General features: G+C 43.3%; 1 protein-coding gene across 1 annotated transcript in view; it reads right to left on the bottom strand.

The window, feature by feature from the left end:
* Positions 1–1,325: 1,325 nt before the first annotated feature.
* The window catches only part of EGFL7 (EGF like domain multiple 7), a 24,558-nt gene continuing 4,667 nt past the window's right edge, over positions 1,326–21,216 (bottom strand). Inside the window, exons 3-10 of the mRNA XM_044663939.1 lie at positions 14,408–14,563; positions 13,720–13,842; positions 11,867–11,976; positions 10,190–10,285; positions 9,115–9,297; positions 7,758–7,822; positions 2,586–2,748; positions 1,326–2,030 (exon numbers count right to left, since the gene is read on the bottom strand). Of these exons, the coding sequence (XP_044519874.1) occupies positions 2,008–2,030; positions 2,586–2,748; positions 7,758–7,822; positions 9,115–9,297; positions 10,190–10,285; positions 11,867–11,976; positions 13,720–13,842; positions 14,408–14,487 (843 nt within the window). The 5' untranslated portion in view covers positions 14,488–14,563 and the 3' untranslated portion in view covers positions 1,326–2,007. The remainder of the gene's footprint in view (positions 2,031–2,585; positions 2,749–7,757; positions 7,823–9,114; positions 9,298–10,189; positions 10,286–11,866; positions 11,977–13,719; positions 13,843–14,407; positions 14,564–21,216) is intronic.

The following is a 21,216-nucleotide window of genomic DNA, read 5'->3' as shown; positions in this document are numbered from 1 at the left end:
CCAGGTGCCTCGATGCTTCACTCAAATATCCCAATCTGATAACAGTTTTTTATTTTGTACAAAGGTTAGACTAGACACAGCATTAAACAAACAATTGCTTCTGGATGGATCGGTCTAGGGAGGAAATGAGATACAAGTGTACCATTTTACCCAGTGGGCACCACTGCCCTCCTCACCTCCCTGAGTGGGGGAGCCTCCCTTCCTCCTGCCCGTCCTGAAGCTCCGAGCCAGGCACCAGGACGGTAGCAGAAGGTCAGTGGGGAAGAGATCGCGTACCTTCGCCTCCATGCCCCGGACAGCCTGCTTTTGGCTAGGTCCTGGATGACAAATGCGTGAGTCATCCCCATGCTGGTGTGCAGGCTGCCCTTGCACAGCTCAGAAATAGACTTTGGCATTGCTTGTACCAGAGGCAGGGGCGGTGGTCCAAGTAGGGAGCAGCTTGAAGAGGAAGAGGGAGGGAAGGACATCATTGGAGTTGGGACCAATCAAGACTCAAGATGAGCCTTCCTACCCTTGTCTCAGGTCACAGGACGAATGGGGACAAGGTTATGAGCTCAATTTGTGGATCGGATTCATAGGAGAGGAGAAAAAAAACAGCCAGTTCCTTAGACACAGACTGCATGCTTAAGTAGTCATGTCACATAATCATGGGCTGTTGAAAACATGGTGGAACAGGAAATAGTGCATGGCTTGAGACAGCTCATCCCTGCTGTGGAAGAAACAAATTTGTTCACATCCTCTTACTGGCAGCTCAGGATGTGCTCCATCTTGGGATGTTATGGAGAGGAGATTAGACTGGGTGAACCCTAAAGGGCCTTCCAACTCCAGGGTATTATGGGCAGATGCAGAGAGAATGAGTCTAATAACTCATTTAGAGGGCATCCGAAGGTTTGCAAAGGGCTTTGTATCTCCATTGTCTCCTTTTATCCTCACGACAGTCCTGGGGAGTAAGTAGGTCACTTCAGGTGTCTTTGCTATTTTATAGAAGGGAAACTGAGGATTTTAGAGATTAAGTAGCATACCTAGGAAATGTTAGAGACAGGATCTGAACCCAGATCTCTCCTAACCCCAACATTCCTTTGCCTCTATCACACTGTCTCCAAATTTAGAATTCTTCTTTCTTATTTCTTGTGAAGCAGAAGAATCAAAGGATCTAGAGCAGGAAGGAACACAGGGAACCACTTAGTCCAGTAATTCCCAAAGTGGGGCACCACCACCTCCTGGTGGGTGCTGCAGCGATCCAGGAGAGCGGTGATGGCCACAGGTGCATTTGGGAGAGGTGATAGTATGTGACAGGGGGTGCTAAGTAATATTTTTTTCTGGAAAGGGGGCAGTAGGCCAAAAAAGTTTGGGAACCACTGACTTAGACTATCTCCCTCTTTTTATAAATGAAGAAACTGGCTAACTGTCTTGGCCAAGACTATACAGTAAATGGCTGGAGGATTAGAATCTAGGTCCCTTACTCCAAACTCCCTGGTTTTTTCCCCACCATATCTTGTTTGTCATTCCTAAGTTCTAACTGTTGCTTCTCCTAAATGGTCCCTGCCAGATTGGCACTTGATCTGATTTAGGGCCTCATAGCTCCTTGGTGCCAATGATGCCTGCCTTCTCCAAGCTAGGGTGAAGATATGAACCTTAATAAGATGGTGGCTTTTTTCTTCACTCCAGAAACAAGATAGTGGGAAAGGAGGATGAGGTCCCACCATTACCGAGGGAAAAGAGGGAATGGGAGGTTGGTGAGGTTGGGTCATGGAAGAAGGATAAAAGAAGGCTGGGTGTCAGTTCATCCTAATATCACAAGCTATTCCTTGCAGCCTGCTGCTTGGTCTACTTGTGGGAAAGAGTCCAGACTATTTTCCTGAAGTTGAGTGGTATGTGGCTTGAGATTTATACTCAGGACAGACATCTTAAAAGGAAAAGATGTGGCAGCTTCTCTGTGGTCCCATTCTGGGGCCTCCATTCTCAATCCCCTGCCAAGCAAGGACTCTGGGCTTGGCTGGGCATCTCTTATTGCTTGTTCTTGCAGGAACCTAAACATCAGGAAGAAGCAGAGAAGAGATTGTTATCATTGGGAGCAAAGGAACCCAGAATCCACATCCCCTTCTTTTTTATCTGGTTCTCACAACTTTGATATATTTATTATTTGAGAAGCAATTTTATTATACATATATCATAAAATTGCTTATTTTATGATATATGTATATATAATAAAATCATTTTATTTGAGAAGCAATTTTATTATACATATATCATAAAATTGCTTATTTTATGATATATGTATATATAATAAAATTGCTTCTCAAATAAAATGATTAAAAACATTCTACTATGAACCACAGAGAAATGGGGCCTTCAGTGCTCTGGCTTTCTCTCCTGGCACAGGAAAGACAACCATCCATGGGCTTTCTTCTCCATGTGGGGCCCCAGCTCTACAGTCTTCACACACCCAGGCCAAACAGAAGAACTCACCCCAAAGCATGTTGGGTACCTGCCTTTGAGGAACTCCCAGGGTGGTGGAGGAAAAGGACTCACTACATTAAAAGATGATGAGCTGGCCATACCAGGGAGGGTTGCCATCCACTTACAGGTCTCTAGCCGTTCCTCCAGGAATAGAATCTGCTCACTCAAGGAGTCAATACGATCCAGCTGTTGGAAGGAGTGGGACAGAAGGCTTATGTGGTCCGATGGTCCATCTTCTGAGGCCTGGGGTGCCAGGCTGTGGAAGGGAGCCAGCATCAGCTGCAGCTTCTAGAGGAAAAGCAGTAAATTCAGCTATCAATCAATGAGGATTTAGTAGGCACCTACTGTGTGCCAAGCCTATGCTAGGTGCTTGGGCTACAAGTGCAGAAAATAAAGCAATCCCTACTACAAGGAATTATATTCAGTTACAACGAGCTTCTATTCTAATGGGGGAAGACAAATACATATAGAAATAGGCAGCACAAAGTTAATAAATACATATATGCATGCATACTCACACAAAGTAGTTAAATACAAGGTTTTAGTGGTAAGGCACTAAGGAATGCTTCCGTGTCACGGTAGAGGGTAGGGGAAGAGAAAAGTTGCTTTCAGTTCCCGGGGAAGGGGAGATAGGGATTCTAACAGTCTCCAGGCAGAGCCCCGCTGGGGGTGACCAGCCATGGGGGAGACCTGTGTCGGCCCTCTCCCATATCAAAAACTTTAGGGAGGAAACGCTCAGTGATCTGGCCTGGGGAAAAGAGAGGCCAGCTCTGGGTAAGTCCTCCTGTCTCTATCATTTATAAAATAAGGCTTTTAGGGAACAAGTTTTAAATAGTTAATCATTGTCTAATCTTTTCAGCCTCCGTTAACCTCAGAAAATGGTCAGAGATTTCAAAGCTTAGGATCCTAGGGGGACAAGTTTAAATTCCCAGAGACTTTGCCATCTCCTATTGCAAATCCAAGTTTTCCAAATGTTAGCAGCAATAATACACTTTTTAAAAAAATCCCTTACCTTTCATTTTAGAATTAGTACTGTGTATTGGTGTAAGGCAGAAGACAGGTAAGGGCTAGGCAATGGGGATTAAGTGACTTGCCCAGGGTCACATAGCTAGGAAGTGTCTGAAGCCAAATTTGAACCAGGACCTCCCGTCTCTAGGCCTGGCTCTCAATCCACTGAGCCACCTAGCTTTACCCCACACTTATTTTTCTAATAATATTTTTATACAAAGTACATGATCTCATTAGCTCCCATGATCTTTAAGGCCTCAAGATCTAAAGTCTGATAACTCTGGAAAGGAAGTAGATTAGGAATTATTTTTTCTACTCAAAACAGGAAACAGGTCCAGGGACTAGCCCAGTGTTTTACAGCACTGGCAAAGCCGAGCTGTAAAATCAGTGGCAAAGCCGAGCCTACTGTGCATGCACAGTGCTAGGCACATGAGTGTTGGGGATGTGGGTATATATGTGGGTCCTTTGTTTTGGTTAGACCTGCGATTTCATGAATTAGGGGAACCCTAGAATGGAAATTCCCTTCACTATTACAGACCAATAACTCATCTGCAACTGTTGTCTTGGTGAGTTGCCTCAAATACTGAGAGGTTCGGTGACTTCCCTGGGTCACCAGCCAGTATAGATTAGAGGAAGGACTAGAACCCAGCTCTTTCTGACTCTAAAGATGGCCTCCTCTAGGCACTACACACACCATCCCTCATCTACACAGTGGCGGTGGTGTTTTTCAGTAGTATCTGACTCTTCATGACCCCATTTGAAGTTTTCTTAGCAGACACTGGTTTGCCATTTCCTTTTCTAGCTCCTTTTACAGATGAGGATGCTGAGGCAAATAGGGTATAGTGACTTGTTTAGGGTCACACAGCTACTAAGGGTCTGAGGCCACATTTGAACTCTAGTCTTTCTGACTCCAGACCTGGTTCTCCATTGACCATAGCACCCACTGCCTTGTAGGCATTTAATAAATGTCGTGGTTTTCTCACTGATCAGCAGGAGAGCTGGCAAGGAGTTAAGTAGTACTTTAAGAAGTGTTCCTTTGCAAGGCAATAGAAAAAGGAAAAAGGAAAGGAAGGAAGGAAGGAACAAACAAAGAGAAAGGAAGGAAAGAAGAAAGGAAGGAAGGAAGGAAGGAAGGAAGGAAGGAAGGAAGGAAGGAAGGAAGGAAGGAAGGAAGGAAGGAAGGAAGGAAATCCCTTGAGGTGAAACTGCTGAAACTGTCTGAGAATTATAAGCATGTGTGTTGGTAGAACATCCTGGGTCAATTGCAATCTGATTTTTCTCTTGCTCTGGAAGAACTAAAGATTATTCATTAGTTGTAGGCTTTTGGACTAGGTGCCTGGTTCATAGATGCTCATCTTGATAGCTAGATAAATTGCCTCTTGATCTAGGACTCTTCCCACCATGCCTTACTGTTTCCAAATCCTTGGGCTTGGCTGACTAAACTGACTCACAGTCTGAAGAAGCTACCATTGCCTTTTTCACCCAAATGCAAGCATAAGCTTTGAGCAAGCTGGCACTTGTTCCAGTTCAGGCTGCACCAGGTTGCCCAGAAAGGTGGGGAGGTAGTGGGTGGCTTCCATCCCCTTTTCAGTAAGGACTATCAGGTAGGGTTGTTTTATGGGAAGAAGAAAAGGGAATGTTTTCTTCCACCATCAGTCAGGCGCACCCTTGGTATCTGTGACCTACCCATTATCTAGAGTTTCAAGGTCATAAGCCATGTCAGGTCTGCAGGTGGGAGGAAAGATGGAGGTCCTGTGGGAGCTTCTAAGTGGCAGGAAAGAGGAAGATGCCAGCATCCTCACCCTAGCTGGTGTCTCCATCATTCTTGCTAACTCTGATCCACCCTCAATATTTACTCAAAGTTTAGTACCATCAGGACACAGCAGAGTCCTTGGGTGTGTTTGAGTTTGAGGCAATCTGGCCCATTGTTTTGGTTGTTAATTAATCCAGGCTCAAAGATTTGCTTGAGTGACAGTAGGCCAGTCAGCTTTTTCCCAAGGAAAAAAAATTCAGTAATTAATTCTAAAAACTACAGTAATTCATGTGTCACTAATTGGGGGTGGTAAATAGGTGGGAGGAGTGGGAAGAGGAGGAAGACATGAGCACTGGACTTGGATTCCAGTCCTAGCTTTCCTACTTAGTTTTCTTATTTCTAAAATGAGGAGGAAGGGCAGCTAGGTGGCTCCAGTAGATTGAGAGACCTGGACTCAGTCTTGGATTCAAGTCCAACCTTAAGATACTTCCTAGCTGTGTTACCCTTAACCTCAATTGCCTATCCCTAACCACTTCTCTGCCTTGGAACGGATCCTCAGTATTCATTCTAAGACAGAAATTTAAGAGTTTTTAAAAAATAAAATAAAATGAAGAAGTGTGGATGAAACTCAAAAAAATTCTTGAGATGAAGGTCTGTGAACTTTTAAAGACATATATATTTTTATAACCTTCAATATAATTGATCTCCTTTATAGTCCAATGTATTTTATTTTATTCATCTGAGAAGGTGTTGGTAGGCTTCACCAGACTGCTAAGGGGGCCAGGACATACACAAAAACATTAAGAAGTCCTGGACTAGACAGACAATTTCTAGGTTTTCTTCCAGCTCTAAGATTTTAGGATTGGTGGATTCTAAGAGTATGGATGATTTAGTGCAACCATTCCTCATTATGGGCTATACAGAACCTTGATTTGTACAGCTGGCACATTCTTAAAAAGCTACATGGAATCAAAAAATGTTATCCTCTGAATTCTGTTCTAATTTTTCCCTGGGCTTAGCTAAAGTGTCAGAGGGAAGACGGTGTCTTCCAAAATGTATGCCTATGGCTGCAAAAATCTCAACTTGGAGAGAATCATTTTTAGTGGCAAAATCTTCAATGCCCATAAGAAGGCCACATTATCCCCTGGAAAGGAGAGACTTTCCAGCCAGGCTAGAAAACTAGAAACTGCTTTGCTGAGGGGTAAGTTGAACCTTTTTCCAGGGAAAATGGATCAGACAGGAATTTTGGGTCTGCAACCACAAGGTAGGATTTGAAGAGCAGGGGCTACTTTATAATGCACATGACATATTCTGATAGTGTCTATACATTTCTTTTATCTGCAGTATTGTATTTTTTTAAATTCCATCAGGATCAAGAAATATTTGGTCTTTCCTGCTTTAGGTTTGGTCAGTAAATTAAAACTCTGTATATAACTGGGGTTGTCCCTATTCCCCCTTTTATTGGTAGAGTTTGCATTGAGTTGAGAAATACTTGGGAAAAAAATGTTCTTCTAAGGTGACTTGAAAGGGATGTGTACTTGGAGAAGGCCCCAGGCTTCCTGCAGTTTGATTTCTCTCTTGTTAGAAAGTCAAGGGCCTTTGATTACCTGTAGGCTCTTGGGCTGAGTGCCAGGTGCCCAGCCTGAGGCTTCTGATCACTGTGATTAGTTATATATAAATTTCCTGAGGCTTGTTTCACCACACAAGGGAGCCCGTACTGGGAGCTGGGTTTGGAGACCAGGATTCTGTCAAATCCCCAAAAGTCCAGAGTTCATGCTCCGCCAGGTTCAGAGACTTTGGCATTTCCCTCTCTTCCCTGTCAATGGATTCTAACCTGAACACTTATCCTGGGCTTCCCTTCGCGGTGGCCCTCCTCACCCATCTGTTCTATGGTTTGCAATGGTGGTGTTGCAGGTAGGGCTACCAGATGGATAGTATTTAGCTGGCCTGAATAGTGCAGTTTTTCTGTATTGTGCTATGACCAACTTTTAAAAAATGGCTCTCCCTAGGCAAGCGATATGGAGAGAGGCTGGAGGCTGAGGTAGAAGCTAATTGGCTTCTGCCTTCTGCCAAGTGACATATCTTCAGGTTATGACTTCCAACAGCACTATGGATAGAGTACTAGCCAGTTAGGAAGGAATCTCTGGGTTCACAGCCTTCCCTCCAACACTTTAGGTAAGCTGTGTGACCATGGGCAAGCCAGTCAGCTCTGAGCCCCAGGAGGCTCTGAAGTTAAACCACCTGGTTTGTGAGTCAGATATCTGCTTGGAGATGTCAAAGTGAGCATTGGTGATGATAAATTAATGGTACTCTTAAGAGAAAGCACACTGGTCAGAGCAGTGTTATGTGGAGTAGACTCTAGAGTTACTTTGAAATGAAACACACATGGGAGACTAGGAAAGGGAGGACTGTGGGAATAGAGGGGTCCCAGAATCCTAGGGAGGTACCCTTTGTAGGTTCTCTCTGGAGAAAGCGATTCTATTGATGCCTCTATTCATATCTCAGATCTGTTCTGAGAAAGCTGCCAGAAGCTCACCTCCTCCAACATATCCACTCGATTCCTTAGCTTTTTTATTTCTTCTTTCATTTCATCAGAAGCCTCTGGCAGAGAATGGGAGGGAGACCGAGTCACAGAAAGTTAAAAAGACAGACTCAACACATTACAATTATTGTTCCCTTCCTTCCTCTTCCCCCACCCCTCTCCTCTGGATTCCTACAAATCTAGATTGCCAATTCACTGGGCCCCCAGAAAAGTTTGTTGTGTCTACCCTAAATCTGCCCAGTTCATCGGAAGCATCTCTTATTCTGTGTGCTTCCACTTTGATCCATCAGAGATCAGCCATGAATGAAAGGTCTTTGCAGACTTTAAGGCTCTAATAGAGATGCTAGCCATTATGGACAGTGGAAAGAGAAATTAATTTGGTATCAGGCCTCGATGGACTCATTCAACAATTCATTTGATATTAGTCAAGCACTTGCTATTTGCAAGAGCCTGTACCAAGTGCTGAAGGTACAAAGATGAAAGCCATCATTCCTGCCTTCGAGAAGCTTATAATCTACTAGGGAAGATATTACTCAAATAAATATAATTCAGAGTAGAATATGATAGGGGCAAAGGAGAGATTCAGACAAAGTTCTATCTATCCCTGACTTAGTTTGTGCCCTCAGGCAAGCCATACTACTTGGAGCCTCGGTTTCTCCATTTGTAAAATGAGGAAGCTGGCCCTGATGGTCTTCAAGGGTCTACAGTTTATGTTCTCTGATGTTCTTAGTGTCTTACACGCATAGCTCCTCCCTCAACCTCTGTCCTCCACCCTACTCCAACCTGGAAGACAGAAGGTCCAGTCTGTTGATGAGATCCGTGGCGTCTTTCTTGTTGCCCAGGCTGCCAATGGCGCATTATTACTCACGGTACGAGTTTGATGTGTCACAGCGCGTACCAAAAGTAATAATGACCCATTGTCAGCGGCCGGTGTCTTGGCTTCCCTTCCGAGACGGAGAGAAGCAGGAAGATAAGGCTGGAGGAATCCAAGATGATGAGCCGGGCTGGAGAGGGTCTCTAGGATAGAGCATTCTCACCCAGGAAGAGAAAAGACCGGAAAGGAGGGCACCTCTTCACTTCAGCCTACTGTGGAACTCCTTAAGCTTGTTTGACTATCTCTCCCTCTCATCTCCTCATAACTTCTGCGGTAACTCAGTCTTGTTGTGTCCCATTTGCCCAGCTTTCCTAACCAGCCTCCTAACAAGGACCAGATTTCCTCCCCACACATAGCACCTGGGACTTTGGGATTTGGTGCTGCCAAATGACCATCTAACCAAGTTTCAGGAGCATGATTGGTCTTTGCCCAATCCACCAAAGCCCTGTGGATCTGATGAGGCAGGCAGCGTGTTACCTGGCTGAGGCTGCCCAGTGGGACTAAGTGTTGAGGTCACTCCTGGGGAAACTCTCTGGGGCTGGCATAGTGTCCCATTGGAAGACAGCTCATATCCCTTTTGGCACTGGCAGTAGTAACTCCCAGGAATGTTGATGCAGTTCTGGGGGCAGCCATGACCAGGCTTGTTACACTCATCCACATCTGGAACAGATGGAGGGAAAGGGGAAAGATGGTCAAGATGGGCTTCTGAGTTTTCCATTCCCTGCTCTGTCCAACCTGAGTTTGAGTTGCTGTTTTTTTTTTTTAACTCTTGATTGCCCTCTTGGAGTCAATACTGTATATTGACAGTAAGGGTTAGGCAATTGGGGTTAAGTGATTGCCTAGAATCACCCAACTAGGATGTGTCTGAGGCCAGATTTGAACCCAGGATGTTCCTAGCCTGATTCTCATTGCACCACCTAGCCATGCCCTTGGTGGCAGTTTTGAAGCTCTTGGGCCATGCTGGAAGAATTTTTTCCCTGGAATGCAGGAGCAGGAACTGCCAGTACTGTGGGTACTATATCCTTGGTTCACAAAAAGCTTACATACAACCCAGTATTTAGTTGCCCTACTAAAGCAATATTGGCACTGAGTGAAGGGCGAGACATGAGTCAGGAGGGGACTGCCTGTGGGCATTTGTGGGGCAGGCAGGATTTATGTCCTGAGCCCCTAACCCTGCCTCCCTGGGGATGGGCCCAGCTAGTTCTGGAGAAAGCATCTCTTCAACAGGTACTTTCCGAGGAATATGTAACACATAAAAAGTTCTCCTTCTCAGGGCCCAGAAGATGGTATATCTAGCACAAAGGGTCTGTGGCTAGTCATTACAAGATTTGGGAATCCCAATTCTACTACTGAGTAACAATGTGCCCTGGGATAATGCACTTAACTTTTCTAGGCTTCACTTTCCCCAACTAAGAAATGGGGATAATGAAGCTTCACAGGATTGTCGAGAGAGGAGGTAAAAGTATACTGGAAAATACAGTACTGGATGACTGTAAAGGGATCACTAACATAAAAATCAGAACTGGACATGTCTTAGAAAGGACAGTCTTACCTATTTGGCAAGTATCTCCCTGCCACCCTGCAGAACATTTGCATTTACCAGGCCTGGTACAGCTTCCTCCATTCTGACAAGGTGATTGGCATATTGCTATATGAGGAAAGAAATCAAGGCATTGATGCTGGAGGCAACTGGGTGATGAAATAGTCAAGAAGAATGGGCAAGGAAAAAATTCCCCCTTCACCAAACAGAATACTATGCCACTAGATTACTAAATTCTGGACACTAAGATTTACTAAATTTCTAAGTTCGGTGTAACTAATATCATATACTATATCCTTTGTGGCATTTTGGTGCCTCCCAGGATGTTCCTGGTGTTGACACTCCCTCTATTGTGGGAGAAACATCCCAAAGGTTATAGCAGGGTCTCGCCCCAAGAATGGAAGGCTCCAAACTCCGTTCTTGCCAGAGGTATGAAAGTCTTTATTTGAAAGAAGAAGAGGCTTAGAACAATGAAATAGCCTCAGGACTGGTGAAGAAGTCTTGGCACTGATAGAGTAGCCCAAGGAATGGATGACAGCTTGCATATTCACTGAATAGTCTACCCTGATCCTTCTGGGGTGTTCCAGGCAGAAAACCCCTGCAGAGGAGAAGCCTCACTATCTCCCTGGAATGCCCTTATCTTGGGGGGGAATTATAGGAGGGGAGGGTATAGTATAAGACCACTTTAACTGTTGTAAATACAGAACAGAACCATGCAAGACTATTTTAACTGATTAATAATATGCAACATTAAATGATCAGCAATACAGATTTTGCAGTTTATGTCTAACTAGTGCTAACTGGTGAAAAATACAAGACTTCAGAGAATGGAGGTCCCGCTTCTATCCCCTCCATCAACATAGATTGCAGCCCTTTCTTGCCTTCTCTTTCCTGTGGATTTCTTGTCCACATTCTTTGGTGACTCCTCAATTATGCATCATCATTATTATTATTATTAATTATCTACACCCAAAGTGCCAGAAGCCTTCTGCTAATTCCCTTACTGTAACATGAATACCAGGCTGGCACTGGAGTCATCTCATTAGTTATCCTTGATCCTTGCCACATGGCCAGCACACCTCCTTTTCTGGTCTTACCTAACCTAGATGATGTCAATTCCCAGATGCAAAGCATCATGAGTAATAGGTGACAGCCTGGTGGTTTTCTGTTGTTTGTGATTTTAATTCATCTCAGATCATGGTGTTTCCATAACTGACACTTACTCAGAGGATATTGAAGTTAATTCTTCATTAAATACTAGGTATCCTTTTGCAAACGAGGAAACTGGAGGCTAAAGAGGTCAAGGGAATAGCTAATTAGTAGCCGAGCCATCTCTGTAGTCATTAACTAACACTTCAGTATCAGATACCCCCTATTTTTGGTGCAGGGATAGCACCAAAAAGGCTTGGGTTAGTGGTCAGAGTCCTGAGTTAAATCTTGGTTCTTCTATATACTGTCTGTAGGACCTTGTGCAAGTCCCTTCTCCCTCTCTGTGTCTCAGTTTCCCCATTTGTAAAATGAAAATAAAAATAAAATTTGAATAAAAAAGGAAAAGAAAGCACTTCCAACTCTAACATTCTCTGATCCTAAAGGATCCTCTCTTCCTGAAACAAATTTCTTCATCCCTATCTACTCAAGGACCCTTTTTTCTTTATGGTTTGCTCAGCCTTCAGAGAGGCCAGGCCTTACCTGTGCCACAACCAGGGATCCCATTACTTCTTCTCCAACCTGGGCAGCAATCATACTGGGGTGAGGAGGCTATCTGAGATGTGTAACGATAAGCAGTCTTGTAGATGGTCCTGTGAAGACACCAGAGGCGAGCTCAAATTCAGCCCAGGAAATCCCAGATAATTGCTGGCTTCCAAATGCCCCCTAACACAATAGCCCTCCAATGTCACTGTGTTTCAGACAAGTCTTGATTCTATATTTGTGCAAAATTGTGGTCTTTCTGTGGAAAATGGGATTTCCTCATTCCCCACGAATCCACCCTCAAAAAAGGGTGCCCAGCTTATTCCCCAAAAGATGCAGTGGAAAGTCAAAAGATCTATTTTTGGTTCTCATATTCATCAGCTACATGATCTTAGACAAGACATTTTTCTCTTTCTTAGCCTCAGTTTCCCCATCTCTAAAATAGACTGAGCTAAATGATGTTAAATGATGATTTTTTTTCATTTTTTATCTAATTAATTAATTTAGAATATTTTCCATGTTTACATGATTCATGTTCTTTCCCTCCCCTCCATTCTCCCCACCTCCCAGAGCCGACAAGCATTTCCTTTTTTTTTTTTTAAACCCTTAACTTCTGTGTATTGGCTCCTAGGTGGAAGAGTGGTAAGGACGGGCAATGGGGGTCAAGTGACTTGCCCAGGGTCACACAGCTGGGAAGTGTCTGAGGCCGGATTTGAACCTAGGACCTCCCGTCTCTAGGCCTGGCTCTCAATCCACCGAGCTACCCAGCTGCCCCCCCCCCCCACACACACACACAAGCATTTCCAGTGGGTTTTACATGTACAAATGATGATTTTCAAATGAAAAGATCTTTTAGTTATAATTCTCAATTCTATGCCACTGAGTCCTGTCCATACCACTGAAGCTAAACTTACTAGGGTGCATTGGTGTCTACGCACCTCTCTAGGCTCTATCTGGGCCAGCTGATTAAGTGGTAGCACTGTACTTGGAGTCAGAAAGACCCAAATTCAATACTTCCCTCATACATTTACAATATAAACCTGGACAAGTCACTGAACATCTCTCAACTTTCTTCCTCTGTCAAATTCTAGGGTTGTTGTGAGGACTGAATGAGATTGTGTGTACAGCACTTTGCAAACCCTCCTTAAAACTCTATATAAATGCTAGTTGCCTTTAATAGTTTTTGTTGTTGACTGAGCTAGCCATCTCTAGAAAGAACTTGGACTTGTGTCGGGCAAGAAAGATGAGGAGTTTGGACCTGAACTAGAATCCCTCTGAGGGTAACAGAATACTAGCTCCTGCTATGTTTATCTAATTCCTACCCACTCTTCAAAGTCCAATTCTTGTCTTTCCACTGACATGAAGCAATCTTCATCTGTGACCACATTAGAACAAAGAATGGCAAAGCTCTTGGAGACCACCTGGTCCAATCTCCCAGTTTTATGGATGGAACACTGAGACTCAAAGGAGTAAAATCCTTTGCTCAAAATCACACCTCTAATTAGCAGTTAAAACCAAAATTGGAACTCAAATCTTTTTCTGTCATACTACAATGCCTTTCCTTCCCCCGATTCCTTAGTTATTTTGTGTATTGAGTCTCATCTCTCTAGCCATAACATGAATTCTCCAAATGATAGAAATAGTGTCTTCTTCTGGTTCTCCCTTCAGCACAGGGATGAGTACCCAGGAAGATTACAGTTATTTGTTGTTGGCTGACTGATGGATGGACCCAATATGGCAACTTTAGCCTGAATGGATATTAGGGGCCTGGGAGTAGCCATGGTGGTTGAGAGACCTGTACTGGCCTTGAGTGTGTAACCCTTAGCTGGCTCTCCTGGGCCTCTCCAGCTTACCGATAGGTGCTGCAAGCTTTATGACCTTCACAGGTGGTGATGTAGGGCTGGTAGACCCTCTGGATGTAGGACTCGGTGACAGGCACAGTTTGCCTGGTAGCTGCTGTGGAGCATATCCTACGGCTGAGCAGAAAAAGTCAAGGGTGAAGCAGGATCAACAAATGGGATCACTGTAGGCCCCCCTCGACCCTAACTCAAGGAAATGGGTTGGGAAAGGAGGTTTTCTAGTTGTGATCTAAACCAGGACTCAGAAGGTAATAAATCTGAATTCTTATGATGTGACTTTGGGTTACTATGTTTATAGTGTCCAATGGGGCTGAGCCTCTTGGGTGGTTTTTAACCCTCTTCCAGATCTCCCAAATTAGGCCAGCAATTCTGTAGGCCCAGGGTTCTGTACCCCATTGTATTTGTTGGTATTCTAGTGAAACCTAGGGACTCCTTCTCAAAATGATGTGTTTAAATGAAAGAGAACCAGGATGACAAAGGAAACCTACAATCCTAAAATACAGTTATCAAAATATTAAATAAGACAAATTCATGGATCCCAGATTAAGTTTATGAACTCAAATTAAGAACCTCTGGCAAGGCAGGTATTTCAAACTATGAAATAGCATCTGGATCATCAGAATAAATTTGAAATGTTCTGCCCCCCATTCTTTCTTTCTTCTGCTCTTTGACTATGACTTACCCTGGCCGATAGAAACCCTCTGTGCTGCCCAGTCCCAGAATGAAAATCCAGGTCACCAGGAAGCCTCCAGGACCCCACATTTCCTGTATCCTCTGGGAAATGCTGTCCTCGTTCCACCTCCTACCGCATTTGCATGGTTGCTGGGATGGCCTGAAACTGTAAAACATGATCCAGAAAGTAAGTGCCCTGAAGGACCTCTAATTAGCAGTTAAAACCAAAATTGGAACTCAGACCCTCTGGAAGGAAGCAAGAGATCTTCACTAATTGCCCTCCAGTTTCCCAGCCACAAAAGTATTCTTGCCTTTTTAACTTTTCCTATAAGCTCAAACATTCTCTCTGGAGCTTAAGGATATTGGGTTTAGAATCAGGAAGACACAAATTCTGATCCTGCATGTCCCTGGGCGAGGCCTTTAACTTCTTAGGCTCTGTTTACTCATTTATAAAATGGGAATGATAATAACAGCACCTACCTCACAGTTATTGTAAGAATCAAATACAATAATGTGTAAAAAGCTTTGCTGAAAAGTTAAAAAATTCAATAAGACTTTTTTTTTTTGGAACACCCTGTATAATGCTAGCTATTATTATCAAAGGATACCCTCCTTGGAACTGGGCAGTGGGTTGTGGGGGGAGGAGATATTACTGAGGATTCAAATCCCACTTCTGACCAAACATTTTGACCAAAGGCAGGTCACCTAATCTCTCTGAGGCTCAGTTTTCCCACCTGCAAAAGTGGAGAGGAATAACAGCAGTGCCTTCCTCACTCGGAGGTTGCAAAGCTCAGATGAGATGATATAAGTAAAACAATTTGTGAATCTTAAAGCTTCATATAATTACATGTTAACGTTATTATTATTGTCTGCCCAGTTATTATTATTGTCCTTGGGAGATCAGCAACGACAGGGACCAAGTCTCTTTCTTAAAATGTTCCATCTCCACAGTGCCAATGCAAGAGCATATAAACAAGTGGTACTCAATAGTGAATGTGGTGCCATCTAGTTCTTTCCCAACCAGATGTCTTCAGAAATTAGTATCTCTCTTCTCTCTCTGTATAAATCATCACTATAAGCCCACAGTTTCTCTAAGTGAGGAGATGTTGTATATTCACCATGATGCATTCCAATGTGCTAACATTTGCTCATCCTTTTTTTTTTATGGCAAATAATATAATTTACTTTCAATACATGTTCTGATGAACTGAACAAATTAGAGGAAAGAATACCTCAGCTTGGGGATGCTCGGGCCACTCTAAGAGGCACATTGCTGTCAAATTGAACATGTTTTAGGGTCTAAAGTGCCCCGAAACTTCTCATCAGCCAGATGTTAAATTTAAAAGGCAGGGAAGGGTTAGCATCAAGAACAAAGCATCTCGGCTAGGCCTGGAAGCATTTAGAATAATGATTAGCTCAGAGAGCACTGACTAAAGGCAGGAGAATCCACTGAGACACAGAAAGTTGAAACCAGAAAGTTCAAACAAAGCAGAATACAGACAGGCTTTCCCTCCCCTCACGCAGCTGCCTAAGTCCAGGCTGACTCAAGGACCCACTTTCAAGAATAAAGACAAAGACGTGGATTATAATAAGCATACAAGTTTTATGGCAGTGTGTGCTTGTAAAATGCTGGAAATGAATCTTGTTTGCCTCAGCAGGCTAAACAACCCCCAGCAACATTTCTCTGGGGATGGTGTTTCCCCAGGGGGTTGGCTGCCCACCAGATGCATAGGGAGCCAGGAGGGGATGTCTTTGGCAAAGGGATCTCCTAGCGGCTGCATATTTAGATGGTAAAGAAATTCTTTTATGCTAGCCTTGAGGGAAAGCCCCAACTATTTCTCATTAGGAGACAAGAGAATAAGGAATCCTGGGTAGGAGGGCTCAGTTCTACCATTTGTTTTCAAAAAAGATTTTCAATTCAGAAACTCCAAGGTATACCAAACCCCCAAATCCCATCTCTTCCTGCTTCAGCACTGATTTAACTAGATTATTTTCTCTTCTGATCTTCAAAGCCCCATGTGAACTGACCTCTTTATATCTATCCATCATCATTGTCTGTGGCTCTCCAATATCCACTCTCTATTTCAGGAGAGCTTCGCTACCCTTGTTATCCAGCATAGATCATACTCACCTCTGTCCACAACACCTACTACCCCTAACTTGGAATGGCCTACCTAGCTTCCTTCTCCCAAATCAAAGCCCACCTCCTCTAGCCTACAGTTACTTCTTTCTTTCTTCTCTAAATACTACTTAAATACTGGAAATACTCATTGTTAGTGGAACATAGTTAAACCTAGAATTATATTCTCTTCCACCCTATGTCAACTCCATCAATAAAGTGATATTCTTGAAGGCAGAGACCAAAATAACTTCTGTCTTCCTCACAGCACCTAGTATAGGACTGAACACACAAACACAGGCGAAAAAACATGGTAGCCCCAAAGATTAGGTTCCAGGAAACCTGAAACTCAGTGTGTGACTTTAAGCCAGTCACTCGTTGCTTCTTCCTATGATTCAGTTTCCTCTTCAGTAATGTAAAGGAACAAGACTAGCTGATCTCTACATCCCTTTAACATGAACATTTTATGTTCTTAAGTTCCTTCTACTAGTCTATATTTCCCTATATTATTATTATTTTTTTAAACCCTTACCTTCTGTCTTGAAATCAAATACTCTGTATTGGTTCCAAGGCAGAAGAATGGTAAAGGCTAGGCAATGGGGGTCACGTGACTTACCCAGGGTCACACAGCTAGGAAGTGTCTGAGGTCAGATTTGAACCCAGGACCTCCCATCTCTAGGCCTGGCTCTCAATTCAGTGACCCACCCAGCTACTCCCCCCCCCCCATTGTTGATTAACGAATCCTACTCTTTGGGGGCATACTCTATTAGCATGGAAATAGGGTTGACCCCTGTCCCATTCTTTCTCCAGTACATTTCAGAGAGAACAAAAGGGAAGAGGCCAAATCAATACAAAATAACAGAATATAAAATAATATAGTCAAATATTGACAAGGGAAGGCTTCCTGAAAGAGATGGACCTCGAAGGTGAAGTTTGAAGAAGAAGTATATTTCAGGTAAGTAGAATAGTTCAAACAACGGCAGCATGGTAGGAAATACCACTACATCGAAGGAATGTGAGGAGACTAGCCCACCTAGAGTGTAAGACTCATAATAGGAAATAGTGAGAAATAAGTCTAGAGACGGGTCAATGAGAACAAAACTGAGAAGGTTCTCAAATGCTAGAATGAAGATCCTGGTCTTTTGTAGGCACAAGGAGCCATAGAAGACTTTTGAGCAAGGAAATGAGGTTATCATAGCTGTTTATTAAAAAGATTAATTTGGCATGTTATACTGAACAGACTGGAGAGAGGAGAGAAAGACAAAGTCAGAGACAGAGACAGAGAGAGAGACAGAGAGAGACAGAGAGAGAGAGAGATGGAGAAAGATCAGTTAGGCTACTACCATAGAAAGGTAGTATGGCTACTTTTATAGTGGAAAGAATAGTCTTGGAATCAGAAGAGCTAGATCCACTTTGACATTTATTAACTATATGAACTGGAACAATCTTTTAATACTGTAGTTCAGGGGTCGGCAACCTTTTTTGGCCATGAGAGCCATAAATGCCACATTTTTAAAAATGTAATTTTGTGAGAGCCGTACAGTGCTCACTCCTGTAACAGCTCCTGAAAAAAAATTGACTTTATGGCTCCTACAGAAAGAGCCATACATTGCCGACCCCTGCTGTAGTTCTTTATAGGCGAGGCTAAAACATGGGCTGCTTACCTCACTGGGTTGTGGTGAAATGGTGCTTTACAAACCTTAAAACCCCTTATAACAATTGTTATTATTATAATCCAGGGGAAAGGCAATGAAAACATGTGGCAGTAGAAATAGAAAGAAAGAACGAAGTTGGGAGACATTTGAAAGTTAAGAATTGATAGAAAATGGATGGTTAATTGACTATGGAGCACCAAGCTAAGGCACATGTATGTTAGCAATGACTGAGGATCCAACCTAGGAGAATGACCGAAGGTAATGGGCTTATTTGTAACCTCAGTGCTTAGCAGAGTGCCTGGCACACAAGAGGGGCTTGATAAATGTTTACTGACCAACAGAGCCATTGCTGGACCCATATTCTAAGCTTTTCCAGCTTGGTGGTATTTAACAGGTCATGTGCTCTTTTGGCATAGTCTTGAGCAGCCTAGCATCCTTTCCAGATCTACCATGAGGTGGCAGAGGGACATTTTTGTGGATGCTGTTTAGAAAGTAAAAATTTATTAAAAAAAAAAAAAAGAACCATAAGAGAAAAGGTTTTGATGTTTTGAAATAAAGTTTCTTAACCTAGGGTCCATGAATATGTTTTTTGTTTTTAAGACTCTGATAATTGTATTTCAGTATAATTGGTTTCCTTTGTAGTCCTACATATTTTATTTTGTGCATTTAAAAACATTATTCTAATATAGGGTCTACAGGCTTAACTAGACTACCAATCAGACCTTGAGAACTCTTGTGTTAAAAAGTCATGATATATCCCTTACTCAGCAAGGAAAACCAGAGTCCTAGTGACTTTAGAGCTTGGTAAAGTCTAATTTCCCTCCAATTTTATTTTCAGGGGCTGATACTGGGAGATTTTAGTCTTTTGGAGACTGACAGGCAATAAATGTTCCCTTTAAATGCCTCACCACAGGGGCAGCTAGGTGACTCAGTAATAGAGAACCAGGCCAGGAGACAGGAGGTCCTGGGTTCAAATATGACACAAGATACTTCCTACATGTGTGACCCTGGACAGGTCACTTAACCTCAATTTACCTAGCCCCTACCTCTTTCCTGCCTTGGAACTGTTGCTGAGTATTTATTCTAAGACAGAAGGTAAGGGTTTTTAAAGATAAATAAATAAAAGCCTTACCATCTTTCTCCCATTCCAGAAGATTCCCTACCTCTCAAAAAAAAAAAAAAATCGGAGAGGAAGAAAATGCCTCTAGCAAATCCTTGAAATCTAATGGTCCAGGTGGCAACTTAAGGCCCCAAGAGACAATGTTTAGTAGGACCACTTTTGAATTCATTAAATATAAAATCAATTACTTTACTGCCCCTCCCCTCATATGCAGGGACTGCTGAGGTAGTGTGCGCACTCTAGAAACAAAGGAAGGGGACAGTGGAACCCTCTCAGTAGCTCTAACTTCACAATCTTTCCCCCTCCCTTCTAACCAGATCCTTCAATAATGGAGGGGAAGTTACTTCTCTCTACACATGTGGTGATTGATTTTAAACAAAATCACTCTCCTATAGCTTTGGAGGATTTGGCTAGGGCAGGGAATGGGATGGAAATAGGTCTCCCAGAGAATTATGAGAACTCATCATTGGCCCTGGGGTACCAGTAGGGGAATTTGTATGAATTTTTATTTGTGTGTGTGGGCCCTGGCTTAAATTTATCCAGAACTAGAAGGCATGTCAGAGGCCAGCTAATCCAACCCCTTCTTTTTATAGATGAGGAAATAGAGGTGCAGAGAAATTAAGTAATTTGTCCAGAATCAGAAGGATTGAGTTAGACAAGAAATTTGAACTCAGAACCTCTGCCTTAAGGGCTAGTGCTTTTTCTAGTCTACTATATTGCCACTTGTAAAGTCACACTAATTCAGAAGTATGATTCGTTTCTAGATCCTCCAGTAGGAGTCAGTGTACATCCTTTTGTACCATGAAGTTTCCTACTTCCAAATCATGACTGTTGTCTCTTAAAGACCAGAGGTCAAAGGGATTTGTTGGTTCTTTGCTTTTTTTCTGCCTATCAAGGTCTGATTTGATAGTCCAGTGAAGCCTATGGACTTAGAATGATATTTCTTAGGGCAGTCTATGTTGAAATCTAAATATTCCATGGGGGCATAGTATATGGTCCTGCATAGTATATGTTTTGCTTCTAACATCCACTCTTTCCTCTACTTCCCTTGGCCCCTAACGCTGAGGATTCTCCCCTAGCGACCACCAGATGGGGTGTTTTGCTAAGGCTCAAATAACCTCTGTAAAAAGTACCCTTTTTACGCCTTGGAACCCAACCAATCATCCCAGGCACCCCAGTACTCCTTTGATTGGACCAACCCAGGCACCCCAATCCTTCCCCTCTAAACTTGTCTCTTTCCACTTGGCCTGGAGAGCAAAAAGAAGGGGGAAGTGTGGTGCTGTGAATCTCAGGATTAAAGCCAGATCTGGGAGATCTCTGTTCAATCCCGGACATATTCAAAGCCTTCAGCTCTTTGCTACAGCCCCCTCTGTTAGTTTTTGGGCTTCTCCTCTGTCTCTCCTCCCTCCTTGCCTCTGTTCCATCTTGCTCTGTTCTGTCATCTTCCTCCATCTCTCCTGCTTCCTCTTTGTATACCTCCTCATTCTATCTTTTCTGCTTTACCAACTTGATCATTCTCTAAGTTGTCTCTCCCACCCTCCCTTTTTTTACTCTCAATTCTCCCTTCCTCCCTCTCTTTCTTTCTCTGTCTCTAATTCTCCTTCCCTCTGTCTCCTAGGATCTTCCTCTCTCAGAACTTGGGCCTCCCCTCCTTTTTTTCTTTCTTAATCCTCACTCACTCTAACCTCTCTCTCTCCTTTCACTTTTGCTCTATTCTTCCCTTCTCTCGGAGCCCTACTGCTCTATCCTTCCTCTCTCTGCCTCTCCATCTCCTTCTGTCCATTCTTCTCCTCTCCTGGTCACTCTTCTCTCTGTCTCTCCAAGTCCACTCTGCTCCCTGCGCCCTCCAGCTCCACTTTTGCTGTCCCTCCTCTTCACTTCCCTTCCCCTCAGCCGTTTTGCCAAGTTCCCTTTCTTCAGTTCAC

Source organism: Gracilinanus agilis, chromosome 2 (genome assembly GCF_016433145.1).
Source record: "Gracilinanus agilis isolate LMUSP501 chromosome 2, AgileGrace, whole genome shotgun sequence".
NCBI classification, from domain to species: domain Eukaryota; kingdom Metazoa; phylum Chordata; class Mammalia; order Didelphimorphia; family Didelphidae; genus Gracilinanus; species Gracilinanus agilis.
This window is presented reverse-complemented; position numbering and strand designations above follow the sequence as displayed.